Below are 16,042 nucleotides of genomic sequence, written 5' to 3'. Positions count from 1 at the left end.
GGGGATGGGAGAGACTTCCAGAAGGACAACCATCACTGCAACACTCCACCGATCTGGGCTTTATCATTGGACCGGTCATTGGTGGATGTTAAAGATCTCACGGTGTCTTTTGTGAAGAGGAGGTGAGTTATCGCCGGCAACCTAAACAAATTACAAATTACTGCTCCAACCTAGATGGGGTAATGAATCAGTGGCACAGCTGCACTCCCTGGAATGAGACAAACCAGCAGCCACACACACGACACACAAATGAGCGAATGGATCAATGTAGTCTCTCTTTGGCTTCACGACATAGTCATTCCACCTGATAAAGAATGCAGTGGCTGGAACAGCGGTCACTTCGAGCAAGCTCTTCAAAATGAAACACAAGTTAAATGTCACAAAATTAACAGTACACTATGTCATCATTATTAAATTTTTCATTTTGGTCTTTATATGACAGAAGCTGCATTTATAAGCACCCGTTATTTATCGTTACATCTCTTATTTTCCTATTATTTCACTACTCTGGCTCATCCTCTTGGTTTTTCTTCCTTTTTCCTCACCCTTTTCTCTTTATACCGTCAAAACCCATTCTGTCCAAATTTGAACTGTCTCCCAATTTTGAAAATTTGAAAATTGCAATCTTTGCGATAATTTCTTAGGAGGCAGCCACGGTGGGCATCCCTTGTGCATAAATTGGCTATTAAAAGGTACATTTGATGTCACACATTGGTTTTGGCCAATTGGATAAGACATGGAAATGCCTCAACAGATATTATTGGAAAATTCAATGAATTTGCATTTAATGCTTATTCCCACATTTTACAAACAAGAAAAAGAGCAATCAGAGATTGCAAACCCTCACCAGCATGTATTTTCAGTGGTTTTTAAGGCTTTTGTGTTAAAACAAATATGGCGGCTGAACCACGTGACCGAGGACGTCATCATTAATTTTTTTCTACATTAATTTATTTCTACATTAATTTATGCCTACATGACGCTCAAGAAATTTCATCTTGATAGGATGAAGTTTTGTACTTGTCGAATTATGACGTCATAACAAAGGCACCTATGACATCATCATTAACATATGTTATTCCACATGGAGAGTTCTTTACAATGAGCCATGTCTCATTTTTTTCTATTCAGCACTTTTGGAGACATAGAGGTGCAAAGTTTTTTGGTTTTTCCAAGATGGCGGCTGAACCATGTGAAGTACATCATTATTTTTTTTCTAAACTAATTTATTCCTAGATTATGCTCAAGAAATTTCATCTTGATAGGATGATGTTTTGTACTTGTCGAATTATGATGTCATAATGGAGGCACCTATAAGACAAATATGTGTGTAAAGTATGGCGATTATATGTGCAACGATGTAGACGTAGTACTGCGCACAGACAGACAAATAGACAGACAACCAAGCAACCGACCAACATACTTGCTGGAATCTATTCCGGCAAGTAACAAACGGACTCAAACGCAATACCCTCTCCTCAGGCGAGGGTAACAAGCACATGAAGTGCAAACTTCAGTAATAATCACAATTATATACAGTACATATTGATTTTCAGGTGCATTGTGTTGAACTCCAAACTGAGAAAAATCAGCATCCTTTTTAAAAGAGGGAGAGTGTCATCATATTAAAATATGCAATTTGGTATCTGTCTGTCGGTCTGAACACGATACATTCGGTAGTTACTCATCCAATCTCAAACCAAACTTGACAGGAGGACTAAGGGTCACGTGACGGAGGTTGTAGTGGCTTTGTCTCCCCCCTCCCCACGGGGGTTTACCGCCTTGGGCGAAATCAGCGTTAAGGTGTGTATCAGCGTGTTAAGAGAGCTAATCATGGCGTTTTTCAAAAACCTCTTCTATTAGCAAAAGTAATAACAACCTTAATTATAATAACACAATATTAATCCTAATAATATCCTGTCCCCGAAGGGTATAAATAGATTATCATGGCATTTTGTGTGGCACCCCTACCAGAAGTAAAAAAATTATAAACCATTAGGGGGGTGCGGGTGAATTACGGTTGTCGTTCTCCTCGGGTGACTAAGGGAAGACCCGTTGAGGGATAATTGATTGCGGTTCAACGCACCATACACCCGGAATCACGTATCAGACTCGCTCGGCCTAATTTGCATACGCATAATCGGCATAACGCTGTGCCCGATTCAGACTTTCATTCTGTATGGTATCGTGACATTCGGGGCGTGATCCGACAATAGAAGAAGAACCACCTTCAAAGGTCATTATTCCCCGCAGAGCAGGGGTTGGCCTTTTTTCGGTACCATGGCCCCCTTTTTGAATCAATGTTTTATGGCCAGATGCCCTTCCTGCCGCCAACCCTGTTAGTCGCCTCTTGCGACAACACAGGGAATTACCAGTGAACTGGTACTCAATTTGCCGACCTCGGAAGGATGACAGGCTGAGTCAACCCCCCTGGTGTTAATTCAGCGATCGACCAGGATTCGAACCCAGGATCCTCGAATCCCAAGCCGGCACCCTAACCGCTAAGCCAACACCAGGCCATGCATGATCCGACAACGAAGACCTCAAAACGGTCGACTGGTACAGTTGCATTAAAGCGACTCTCCAGATTGGAACTCGGCAACTGGGATTACCAGCGTCCTCGACAATGGTTAAAACTGCAAAAATATCGACATCCCCGGCCCAGAAAAGTCGTCAAGCACGTGCCAGAAAGAACGATCCATTATGAGGACATAACGCCCACACGTGACCTGACCATTCAAATAAAGGATGAATTCCGAAAACCTGGCAGTGAGACCACACATCGTACTCGGAAATAGGAAAAGGATATTACTGGAAGCTGAAGTATGAGTGTTTGATCGCAATGACATTGCTCACATTTACTCCGGAAGAAGAAGATCAAAGTACGTATGAAGCCCTAATAAAATGTAATAGGAGTTTCCTTAAAAGGAACTTCTATGCAAGAGGAAGCCATTAGGCCCATGAAGCCTGCACAATGGTTGCCAGCCTTCGGCTGTTTGTTCTTGCTCTGTCCTTTTTAAAATGCTGAGTGTCAAGCAAGGAAGCAGCACACACCATTTTTGAAGTCTTTGGTATGACTCCGCAGGATTTGAATCATTGGCCTCCAGGAATCAGAGCGGACGCTCTAAGCATTACGCAACTGAATGTGGTACAAAATGACACAAATTGAGCGAGAGCATGAAAACTGAAGAAAATCGATGTCATACTAGTGATAGGCAGAGCGACAAGATGGGAGTCATTACATGTAGCCTTGCGGAGTGCGTAATCATCGGAAATACCAGGAACCTGGTTCTAGCAGCAGACAAATCATGTTGGAACCAGAGTTGTGGTTTTGTATTTTGTGATTGATGACTTGACGAGACCTCACCGTTTTGTTGACACATTCAGGAGCAATGCCGGAAATGATATTCAGACAATTTCATAATTTATTCAGATAGAATGCATTTCCAGATTCCTATAAAGTTTGGAATTTGCACATGCTCAGTATCAAAGAAGTTCATGTTACATATGTGAGCATGCCAACAATAAAATACAGCTATCGGTGATTGTATCGGTGCATTAACTACTATCATACCTGTCTACATCATCGTCTTGGTGTATATCGCAAAGGCCAATTCCAAAAACTCCCAGAATATCCGGGCTTCACTGGAAGAGATTTTTCCTTGCCCAAAAATAAAAATAAAACATATCACTCTCAGCTTGCCGCACCTTCCTAGTTTGTTGAGAGGCACAATTTTTGCCTCCGCCATTACTCAAACATGCTTTAGGGTGGAAATTTGATTGATGAGGTCTCAGTGACATGTGGCCTGCTATGGGGGTGGTGGGCCAATGGGGAGCAGCGGTGGGCCTCAGCCAGGTCCAATATCCGCAGGCCAATTTGCAGCTGGCAGTGTAAGACATTCCAAGGAAGACAAATTCTCAGGTCAAACTCCTTTTAAATATCAGATCCCCAAGCACGCCGCACAAGCACGAAGCACGGCTATGGAATACAAAAATGGGAGTCAACGGTTGATCCACGGAAGAGATGATGATAAACGAAATTACAAACATTGCTCTCCATCCTCCCATCAATCGTCGCACTTCCTGCGGTATCAAACGGGACACCAGTGCACATTTACTTACAGAAATTATAGAATAAATCTTCTGACGACAGGACCTTAGCAACCATCATGCAATGGATAACGATACGAATCTCGCATCGAAAACGTTGGAATAGCAATTGCAAACACACAAACAAATCCAGGAAATACACTCAGGAACACTCATCCGACGACTTGACAATCAGTGCAGCAGAAAAGCTTCATCTATCTATAATTCCAGTAATCTCTGTGTGTGTGTGTGTCTGTGTGTGTGTCTGTGTGTGTGTCTGTGTGTTTGTTTGTCTGTGACCGCTGTTTCTCGACAACCACGGGTCCGATATACTTGAAACTTGCCAGGTATATTGCTGGGGACCTGAGGATGTGCCTTTTCAAGGTTTCATATTAATCGGACAAGTAGTTACCGAGCTATGGCGATTTAGCCGTTCGCCGTTCGCTTTGGCTTTGCGAATGGACCAAACCATTTCATGTAAATAGAGGGGGGGGTTCTACCGTACTCGCAAGCCGTTCGCTTTGGCTTTGCGAATGGACCAAACCATTTCATGTAAATAGAGGGGGGGGGGGGGGGTTCTGTGGTCGTTACTGCCACGTGGTTTCAAAGTTTTTTTTTGTTGTTGTTGTTTGCACGCATGTTTTTTTGCACCCACGTACGGGCACGCCCTAGTATTTGTAATCCATACGTATGTACAAGCAAAGAATGATGAGCGAGTTACTGGATGCAATCAATGACAATATTGTATGATAAGAGTTGATAATCAAAAGTATTCCAGAAGAATACCTTTCCGCACAAGCAATGGAAGATATTAAGCATATGCATCTGATCCTGTCACAATGGATAATTGGGGATTTAAAGGTATAGGTATCACTGCCTGAGTAACCAATGAAACAGCAATTCGAAGTTACCAAAGAAAAAGGGAATTGCCATGATCGAAATCGAAAACACAAGGTTCAAATCCAGTCACCAACCTGTGCCGGGGTTTGTTATATAAAGGGGTTGCTCTGCATTCGCAAAATCTCGAGTAACATCATGTAAAAACTGAATTTATGAAATGCACCAAAAGAGGCTTACCAAAAAGAGGAAATGCACCAAAAGAGGCTTACCAAAAAGAGGAAATGCACCAAAAGAGGCTTACCAAAAAGAAGAAATGCACCAAAAGAGGCTTACCAAAAAGAGGAAATGCACCAAAAGAGGCTTACCAAAAAGAGGAAATGCACCAAAAGAGGCTTATCAAAAAGAGGAAATGCACCAAAAGAGGCTTACCAAAAAGAGGAAATTAACCAAAAGAGGCTTACCCAAAAGAGGAAATGCACCAAAAGAGGCTTACCAAAAAGAGGAAATGCACCAAAAGAGGCTTACCAAAAAGAGGAAATGCACCAAAAGAGGTTTACCAAAAAGAGGAAATGCACCAAAAGAGGCTTACCAAAAAGAGGAAATGCACCAAAAGAGGCTTACCGAAAGGAGAAAATGCACCAAAAGAGGCTTACCAAAAAGAGGAAATGCACCAAAAGAGGCTTACCAAAAAGAGGAAATGCACCAAAAGAGGCTTACCTAAAGGAGAAAATGCACCAAAAGAAGCTTATCAAAAAGAGGAAATGCACCAAAAGACGCTTACCAAAAGGAGGAAATGCACCAAAAGAGGCTTATCAAAAAGTGGAAATGCACCAAAGGAGACTTACCAAAAAGAGGAAATGCACGAAAAGAGGCTTACCAAAAAGAGGAAATGCACCAAAAGAGGCTTACGAAAAAGAGGAAATGCACGAAAAGAGGCTTACCAAAAAGAGGAAATGCAACAAAAGAGGCTTACCAAAAAGAGTAAATGCTCCAAAAGAGGCTTACCAAAGAGAGGAAATGCACCAAAGGAGGCTTACCAAAGAGAGGAAATGCACCAAAAGAGGTACCATGGCTTACCAAAGTCCGAAGCAGGTGCTGAGCGCTACCGAAGATCCGTGATAATCCCACACGGCACCATGGTAATAACAGTGGTCCTGGTGAAAGGCAAATGGTTAAAATAAAAAGGATTATCAAAAACATACAGTGCATCTGTGCAAATATTAATAAATAATTAGATATATCTTTTTTGGGGGGAGAAAAAAAAAAGAATTCCCCAAGTGGTAGCCCGCCATTAGTACACAAGGATGTCCCACAAAAGGTTACACAGTTATAAACACATGCATATTAACTTGTTTTGTTTTTAGGCTAACGATTATGAGCCTTGCCTCATTAGAAAGTTGAGCATCTTCAAAAGTTTTGCATTTAGAGAATTTCAGGAAATGCAGTTCCATAATATCTTAAATTAATTATGCATGACCATTATTATCTATGCCAACTAAGGTGGATGGAGGTTGTTTTCACCCTTGTCTGTTTGTTACTTGCAGAATTGAAGACTTTTCAGGTATATTGGTTGTATGTATATATATATACAGACTTGGCATTTAATATGGAATATTTTTTTTGTGGGGTAAACTTACTTTTCAAGATGACTTAGAACCAAAAGTTCACTGGAATTATGTTGAAATCATTCTAGATTTTGTTAATGTGGCCTTTAAAAGAAACAAAAACTACATTTGACATTTCAAAGCAAATAAATTGATCCTTGAAAGTGATGTTTACTGATATTGAACTGAAATCACGGACAGTACTGTGTTAAACTTCTGTGCCTTTTCCAGAACTATCTCTTTATTTTGCACATTAGCCCAAAATATTTTCAGCAAAAACAAAAGTTAAATTATGACTGGGATTACGGACTGTAAAATTACAGTTCAGTACTTCGTGTAACCCCCACGAGCATTCAGGAGAGCACGTACACGTTGAGGCATGCTGTTCACGAGATTTGCCAAGGTTTGGACAGGAATCGCTTGCCATGCAGTGAAAATAGCCTGCTGCAATTCACGCACAGAGGTCGGCTGCTGGTCCAAGTTGCCGATTTGATGCGTTAATTCTGCCCACAAGTTCTCTAACGGATTCATATCCGGCGACATGGCAGGCCACTCAATATGCTATGCACCATGGTCAGCAAGAAAGTGTTGGATCATGCGAGCACAATGAGGCCGTGCATTGTCATCTTGGAAGACAAAGTTTCCTCGAAAGGCTGCACTAGCAAATGGAAGCAATGTTTCTTCCAGAATGACCCTGTACTTGAACTGGTTGAGGTTTCCATTCAGAACAACCAGGTCAGTTTTGCCCCCTGCATGAAAAGCAGCCCAAACGGTCACCCCACCCCCTCCAGCTTGGACCCTTGGCACTATACAATCTTCGTTGTGGGCTTCATGCACTTGTCTGTGCACTCGGACGTGGCCATCTTGACGATAGACCAGAAATCTAGACTCGTCTCTGAAGGTCCTGTGATTCCAGTGTTCTGGCTGCCATTGACGGTGCTCTCTTGCCCACTGCAATCGGCGCTGGCTATGTTGTCTGGTCAGGCGTGGCTTTCTCAGGGGACGTCTGGCACGATAGCCTGCTTGAACCAGTCTTTGGTTGACTAGCCTTCTGGCTACAGGCACATTTGTCAGTTGCTGCCACTCAGCCCTAAGCCGATTATCTGACTTGGTACGGCCATTGCAGACTAACCGGTGCAGTTGGCGATCATCTCTCCTTGTGGTTCTGCGGGGACGTCCTGGCCTCGGTATTGGAGTGGGGACACCCCTCTAAGCATTTCGTTTCAGGATCTTTGACACCTGACCTTGAGTGATGCCATACTTTTGAGCAATAGCACGCTGTTTCATGCCGGAATTTCGAAAAGCCACCACTCCATGACAAACAGCATTGTCGAGTTGACGGACCATCTCCAGAGGAAGCAGCAATAACTTTTGTAGACATGCAGAAGTTGTTTTCCACTAATACAGAACACAACAACCCTTATATACCCGATTTTGTAGCCAATCGTCAAATGTACCTGTCCTTACATTTTGTCATGCCACCTGTGATATTATCCTGTTATTGACTTCTTGCTGTTAAAGACAATCAGTGACATGGTTCTTTTAACAAAGAAATCACCGAAGCATAAAAGAAACTCACCAGATTGATATACTGAGTTCAGAAAGCAAACCCAAGTCAAGAAAGAAAAAAAAATTCAATATTAAATGCCAAGTTTGTATTTTTTTTTTATTTATTTATTTATTTATACAATATCGAGGCTCGTGAAAGAGCGAACATTAATCACACAGAAAGACAAACCGACACATAAAACATATAACATAGGGAGCGGTAGACAAGATGGGGAGAGAGGGGGAAGGACACAAACACAACATTTGAGAGCAGGGACCGAGAGACATGGAGACATCGAGAGATCTGAGAGAGGGCGAGGGCTTTGGTGGGGGGGGGGGGGGGGCGTGGGAAGGGGGCAGTGGGAGAGGTATAAAACATATGGACACTGCCAGGACTTCCAGGAAAGAAGTTGGAATTTCAAACAAGGTGGATCTGGGGTGAATTAGCGGGGGTAGAAAAGATCAAGGTTTTGGATGGGGGAAGATAAGAGATGGTGGTGAACAGCTGTTTTAAAGACCTGGAGGGAGGAGTGGGATTGAAGGGAGTGAGGGAGTTTGTTCCAGAGGCGGGAGAAAAGAGGAATGAAAGAGTGAAGGTGAGCGGAGAGCCGAGATTTCGGCAGTTTAACCATCAGAGGGTTGCTGGCAGATCTTGTGCGACCTGTAGGAATATTTGGGGGACAGAGCACAGAGAGAGCTGGGGGTGCAAGGCCGGAGAGGAGTCGGTAGAAGACAGAAAGACCACCTACCTGCCTGCGGTGAGTGAGTGAAAGGCCCTCAGAGATAGCTTCATCGCGGGAGATTCCAATAATTCTGAAAGCTTTGGTTTCCACAGCGTGAAGCCGAGCTAGGTGTGAGGCAGGAGCACCGGCCCATAGGGGAGAACAGTATTCCATTGAGCTGCGGATGAAAGCCTTGTATGTGGTGAGGAGCTCAGGTGTGCCGAGGAAGGACTTCGCACGACGGAGGATGCCCAGTCGGCGACTGGCTTTGGAGGCCAGCTTGGAAATGTGGTTTTCCCAAGAAAGATCATGGCAGATAGTGAGACCCAAAATCTTGAGCGACAGAACTTCTTGGAGAGGATTGTTGAGAAAGTAGATGGGAGGGTTGTCCAGTCGATCTTTTCGGAGAGACATAGTAAGAGTGTGAGATTTGTCAGGATTGAAAGACATGTTCCACTTGTTTGACCAGTCTGTGATTTTGTCCAGGTCTTCAGAGAGTGAGGAGGCAGCAGACTGCCGATCTGAGGGAAGAGGAATGGAGCGGCAGAGAGTGGAGTCATCAGCAAAGAGATAGAGAGGATTTTCGAGAGAGTCAGAGAGATCATTGATGAAGACCAGAAAAAGCACAGGGCCCAGAACACTGCCTTGGGGAACTCCAGCCTGAACAGGAAGAGGAGATGAGAGAAACCCATTCAGGGCCACACGTTGACGACGACTAGAGAGGAAGTCCGCCAGCCATGCGTGGAGATTTCCATGGATACCAAAGGAGGAGAGTTTGGTGAGCAGAGCGGGGTGCCAGACCGTGTCGAAGGCACGTGATATGTCGAGGGAGACAGCTCTAATTTCCTGTTTGGCATTGAGGACCTCCATCCATTGTTGAGACAGCAGAAGCAGCATGTCCAGAGTAGAGTGACCTGGTCTGAAACCAAATTGATGATCAGAGATCAAGCCATTGGAGAAGAGGAAAGATTTCATATCAGAAGCAATGATGGATTCCATGACTTTGCTGATAATTGGGAGAAGGCTGATTGGTCTGTAGTTGCTAGGATCTGTTTTTGCACCTTTTTTGTGCAAAGCGGTGATGTTGGCTGATTTCCAAGCAGATGGCAGTTGACCTTGAGCAAAAGAGAGGGTGAAGAGAACAGAGAGAGGGTGAGATAGAGCAGCAGAGCAGGATTTTAGGACCCGTGGGCTGATGCCGTCGGGTCCAGTTGCAGAATCAGAGTCGAGGGTTGACAGAAACTTTTCCACCTTGTCAGGAGGAAAGGACACGGAGTCCAGGAGCAGCAGGGTACGACTGGGTATGGTGGGTACAGAGAGGGATGGGTTTGGGACACAAGATTTAGAGGCAAACACAGAGTTGAGGCATTCAGCTTTTTCACGTGCGGAGTCAGCTGTGTAGCCGTTTGAGGTAAGGGAGGGGATGGAGGGGGAACAAACACCAGAAACGGATTTGACCAGACGCCACCAGGATTTGGAAGAGGGAGACAGATAAGAGAGTTCGGTCTTGAGAACGGAGAGATATTGTTTCCTGGCTCTCCTGAGGGTGGACACACACTTGTTTCGGGCTTTGTGAAAGGAAATGAGATTTCCTTCCGTTGGATTTGCTTTCCAGGAGACGAAGGCAAGTTGTTTCTGGGCAACAGCCTCACCACAAGATTCCGTGTACCATGGACGGGAGGAAGGGTATGACAATTGAAGACGAGATGGGATAAATCTGTGCATGAGAGAGAGCAATTTACTTTGGAAGAATTCCCAGGATGAGTTGATGTCAGAGGTGGTAGAGATGGGAGACCAGTCCAGATGATTGATGGCTGCTTGAAGACCGTGCCAGTTGGCCTGAGTGAAATGCCAGACTCGTCGACGCTGAGCAGGCTCCCTGAGGATGGTCAGAGAGATGTCCACTTTAACAAGGACATGATCAGATGTTCCGATCGGAGCAGAAGAAGAGCAGTAGACATTTTCAGGGAAGTTAGTCATAACCAAGTCCAGAAGAGAAGATGTTCCGTTGACTGAGATCCGGGTCGGGAAATTGACAGATTGTGTCAGTCCCAGTGAGTCGCAGAAGTCCTTTGCTGAGGAGCCATGGCTGGTGAGAGAGGTACCCACACCCAGCCAACTGGCATGATGACAGTTGAAATCACCACATATGAGGAAGAGAGAGTTGGGATGAGTAGATAGAAGTTGGTCCATATCATCAGACAGCGAGATGTAGATGGAGTCATCACTGTTTGGTGGACGGTACAACACACATATGAACAAGAGGTGGGAGCGAAGGGGAAGCCGTAGCCAGAGGTATTCCTGGGGGTGAGGTGGAGAGAGTGCAGTGCAGGGCGAGTGAGGAAGAGAGTTTTTGATAAAGATAGCAACCCCGCCTCCAGGACGAGGCTCAGGTCTATCATACCGGAGGAGGGAGTAGCCCGGGAGAGATACTATGGAATCAGAGACATCATAAAGGAGGAAAGTTTCTGTTAAGCAGATCACGTCTGGTTTGACAGAAGCAACCTGTATGGAGAGATCGGTTAAGTTTGCACGAAGGCCCCGGATGTTTGAGGTCCATACCGTTAATGAAGAGGAAGGGGGAGCATCAGATACAGAACAGGGGGGAGGAGGGGTAGGGTAAGATGTGGAAGAGGTGGAAGAGGTAGGGAGAGCTGTTGAAGGTGTGTCAGAGATTTCAGAATAGCTCGGAGAAAGGGAAGGATGGGGCGGACAAAAGGTTTGATGGTGATTGGGTGAGCCACAATGAGGTGTTATTTGAGGAGGGGGAAGAGCGAGGCAGAAGGTTGGGGGAGATGGAGGTGAGAGTTTGAAGGGGGAAGAAGCGGGGAGGACGCTTTGAGGAGGGGGAGTGAGCGGGGGGAAATAGAGAAGCAATGAGGGTGGGGAGATTTGAAGGGGAGGGGTGAGGGGGGAGTTTGGGAGGGAAGGGACAAGGGGAGGGATTTGAAAGGGATGGGATATGGGGGAGATTTGGAGGGGAGGGGTGAGGCAGGAGTCTAGGAGGGGAGGGGCGAGGGGGCGTCTTGGCGGGGAGGGGTGAGGGGGTAGTTTAGGAGGGAGGGGGCAAGGGGGGAGATTTGAAAGGGATGGGTGATGGGGAAGATTTGGAGGGGAGGGGTGATGGGGAAGATTTGGAGGGGAGGGGTTATGGGGAAGATTTGGAGGGGAGGGGTGAGATTGGATTTTTGAAAGTGTACGATTTATGGGAAACGAACATTTATTGCAAAATGAGTTTCTTGTGACCTTCGAGTTAAAAATTCGTTTAAGGACGCTGGATGGAGGATGGAGTGCAGGAGAGTTTAGGGAATGTAGAACAAAGGCACTATAGGAGATGGATATTTTTTTTGGGATGAATTGATTTGGTGAGCAAGTCGAAAGCAGCCTTTTAAAGAAGAAGAAGAAAAAGGTGTTATAAAATATGACGGAATACATAACTTGAGGGGAAAGTGTAAACATTGAGGGTTAATGAGTGAAAACTATCTGGGGAAATGGGGGAGAAACACGTGGTCGAAGAACGAACGAACGAATAAGAATGAATAAACGAATGAGAACAGAGAAGGAAATGTTTTTTTTTTTTGTTTTTTTTTGAGTTGAGATTTACACAAGGAAGTAGGCTATGGGTGAAAAGACTGGGAATACAGAGAACGAAAGTTATTGGATCACAAACGACGGACCACTGAGAGAAAAACAAAGCCTCAAGGTTGTACAGTGCACACTGTACAAGGCCTTGCTCGCGACACGGCAAACAGACGATCAATTTATGAAAGATAAACACCGAGAAACAACCAAAGTTGCACACAATAACTTCACACACCGAAAGATAAATACAGTTTCGACAAAATACAATTGTGAACAGACTTAACTTCGAAAAACGTGGAGACCGTGTGGAGCTTCGAAAATGAAGCAGTTTAGACATTTTGATTTTATAGGGGTGGGAAATATTTATATATATAGATCGTATATATATATATATAGATATATATATATATATATATATATATATATATATATATATATATATATATATATATATGTACATACACATATATATATATCCATAACGCCTGCTTGTTCGGTTGTGGCTCATGGACAGCCTAAGGAAGTGACTTAGAGAGGGAAGAGGGAGTCGATGGGGGGTAACTTTTCACGACAAAAAACATGGGTGCATCAGTTTTTGACTAGAGGCGTGGCAAGCTTCCAAATAAATGGGCCAAGGGGCGTGGCAGCGGGGCTTGCCCAAGGGGCGTGGCTTCCTCTAACTATAAAAAGCCCACTACACAAACGTGACTGACTATTTATTTTCCGGCCAAGACTGGGTAACTCTGCTAATATATATATATATATATATATATATATATATATATATATATATATATATATATATATATTTATATATATATATATACAGACGGCATTTAATATGGAATATATATTTTTTCTTGACTTGGGTTTACTTTATTTACTCAGTATATCAATCTGGTGAGTTTCTTTTACACATTGGTGATTTATTTGTTAAAAGAACCACATCACTGATTATCTGTCGCAGCAAGAAATCAACAACAGGATTATATCACAGGTGGCGTAGCAAAATGTACGGACAGGTGCATTTGATGATTGGCTTCACAGTCGGGTATACAAGGGTTGTTGCGTTCTGTATTAGTGGGAAACAACTGCTGCACGTCTCCAAAAGTTATTGCCGCTTCCACTGGAGATGGTCCGTCAACTCGACAATGCTGTTTGTCATGCAGTGGTGGCTTTACGAAATTATGGCATGAAACAGCGTGCTATTGCTCGGCAGTATGGCATCACTCAAGGTCAGGTGTCAAAGATCCTGAAACGAAATGCTCAGAGGGGTGTCCCTACTCCAATACCGAGGCCAGGACGTCCCCGCAGAACCACAAGGAGAGATGATCGCCAGCTGCACCGGTTAGTCCGCAATGGCCGTACCAAGTCAGCTAATCGGCTTTGGGCTGAGTGGCAGCAACTGACAAATGTGCCTGTATCCAGAAGGCTAGTCAACCAACGACTGGTTCAAGCAGGCTATTGTGCCAGGCGTCCCCTGAGAAAGCCACGCCTTACCAGACAACACCGCCAGCGCCGATTGGAGTGGGCCAGAGAGCACCGTCAATGGCAGCCAGGACATTGGAATCACGAGATCTTCAGTGACGAGTCTAGATTTCTGGTCTATCGTCAAGATGGCCACGTCCGAGTGCGCAGACAAGTGCATGTAGCCTACAACAAAGATTGTATAGTGCCAAGGGTCCAAGCTGGAGGTGGTGGGGTGACTGTTTGGGCTGCTTTTCATGCAGGGGGTAAAACTGACTTGGTTGTTCTGAATCGAAATCAGAACCAGTTCAAGTACAGGGTCATTCTGGAAGAAACATTGCTTCCATTTGATCGTGCAGCCTTTCGAGGAAACTTTGTCTTCCAAGATGACAATGCACGGCCTCATCGTGCTCGCATGATCCAACACTTTCTTGCTGACCGTGGTGTAGAGCATATGGAGTGGCCTGCCATGTCCCTGGATATGAATCCGTTAGAGAACTAGTGGGCAGAATTAACGCGTCAAATCGACCACTTGGACCAGCAGCCGACCTCTGTGCGTGAATTGCAGCAGGCTATTGTCACTGCATGGCAAGAGATTCTTGTCCAAACCCTGGCAAATCTGGTGAACAGCATGCCTCAACGTGTACGTGCTCTCCTGAATGCTCGTGGGGGTTACACGAAGTACTGAACTGTAATTTTACTGTCCTTAATCCCAGTCGTAATTTAACTTTTGTTTTTGTTAAAAAAATTTTTGGCTAATGTGCAAAATAAAGAGGTACTTCTGGAAAACGTACAGAAGTTTAACACAGTACTGTCCATGAATTGAGTTCGATATCAGTTTACATCACTTTCAAGGATCAATTTATTTGTTTCGAAATGTCAAATGTGGTTTGTGTTTCTTTTAAAGGTCACATTAACCAAATCTAGAATAATTTCAACATAATTCCAATGAACTTTTGGTTCTAAGACATCTCGAAAAGTAAGTTAACCCCCACAAAAAAAATATTCCATATTAAATGTCAAGTCTGTATATTTATATATACTGTACATATATGATCCACCACGCGGTGACTCGGGTTGCCCTGTGATTTTTGACCATTTTACATAATTAACTAATTTATTTTAGGGGGAGTGTAACCCGGGTTCGCGTGATAGGAAAATCCTTTGTGTACCCATACTTTTTGGCAAGAAAAAGCGCGTTTCCATGCAATACACAGCAGGACTCGGTCTATCCTTCTCACCTACTATTACAACTTTTAATATACAACGTTTAAAATGTGTGGTATGAACTTTTTCCAGGGCTACCTATTGGATCGCCAGTATTGGCATTATTTTCCCGGTTTATTTTGATTGTTGAATTTGGTATCACATCTAAACAAACTTTATTGAAGAACTGCATGCCCAGTGTGGATGTTCCGGGTCATTTTAGCCTTCGCGAGAGAACGGGTTACTGTAAAATGGCCCTGATTTGAGAATTGCCGTATCTCACGAGGTAACCCGGGTTAATCAATATGGCGGCGTCACAGCGTAACCCGGGTTACCACGGTAACCCGGGTCACTGCGTGGTGGATCATATATATGATAAAAGGCAGTGTCCGTCCATCCGTCCATATGTGTCCTTCATAACTCCAAAACCATGAAACATAGCGACCCCAAACTTTGCATGCATACACCTGGACCTCCATCAGATTGCAAGGATGAAAACTGGGTGTTTGGGTTTGTTATAACATCCTTTTTGAAGATGATTAACGAGGTGCTCATGAGAAAAAAACGCGATGTGGTGGTTGACCAATATGGCGGGCCGCCATCTTGGTCAGCCCACTGGATCTCGCTGGGAGCTGGGTTCTTAAGTCGCCATTTTGTTTCGGCCGAATCAAATATGCCTTGCCTTGGAAACATGACTAATTATCATTACATAACTGAAGCATATCATCAAAATCTGGATTCGGATATGAGGATTGGATGCTGTAGACTCAATAATGTCCAAATATGGAGTGTAATCTGACAAAATTTACCATATCTAGCGATTGGTGAAAGCTATTCAGGCTGCTTTTGCAAGCCATGGCGTTACAGTAGACAGAGCTGCCTTTTTGTTTTTAGTCACAATGCCGGGGAAGTTTGGGTGTGTTATAAATAACACCCTTTTTAAATGTATCTGCTGTCAGTGGTTTCCACATGATTTTCTGCTGG

At 44.2% G+C, this 16,042-nt stretch overlaps 1 protein-coding gene across 1 annotated transcript in view; it reads right to left on the bottom strand.

The window, feature by feature from the left end:
- The window catches only part of LOC137423810 (disintegrin and metalloproteinase domain-containing protein 12), a 974,424-nt gene that overhangs the window by 447,875 nt on the left and 510,507 nt on the right, over positions 1-16,042 (bottom strand). Inside the window, exon 5 of the mRNA XM_078773544.1 lies at positions 6,007-6,083. Within this exon, the coding sequence (XP_078629670.1) occupies positions 6,007-6,083 (77 nt within the window). The remainder of the gene's footprint in view (positions 1-6,006; positions 6,084-16,042) is intronic.

The sequence above is a fragment of the Myxine glutinosa genome, chromosome 3 (assembly GCF_964187855.1).
Source record: "Myxine glutinosa chromosome 3, kmMyxGlut1.1, whole genome shotgun sequence".
Classification (NCBI taxonomy): Eukaryota; Metazoa; Chordata; class Myxini; order Myxiniformes; family Myxinidae; genus Myxine; species Myxine glutinosa.
The sequence above is the reverse complement of the archived record's forward strand: the minus strand, read 5'-3'. Positions and strand labels throughout refer to the sequence as shown.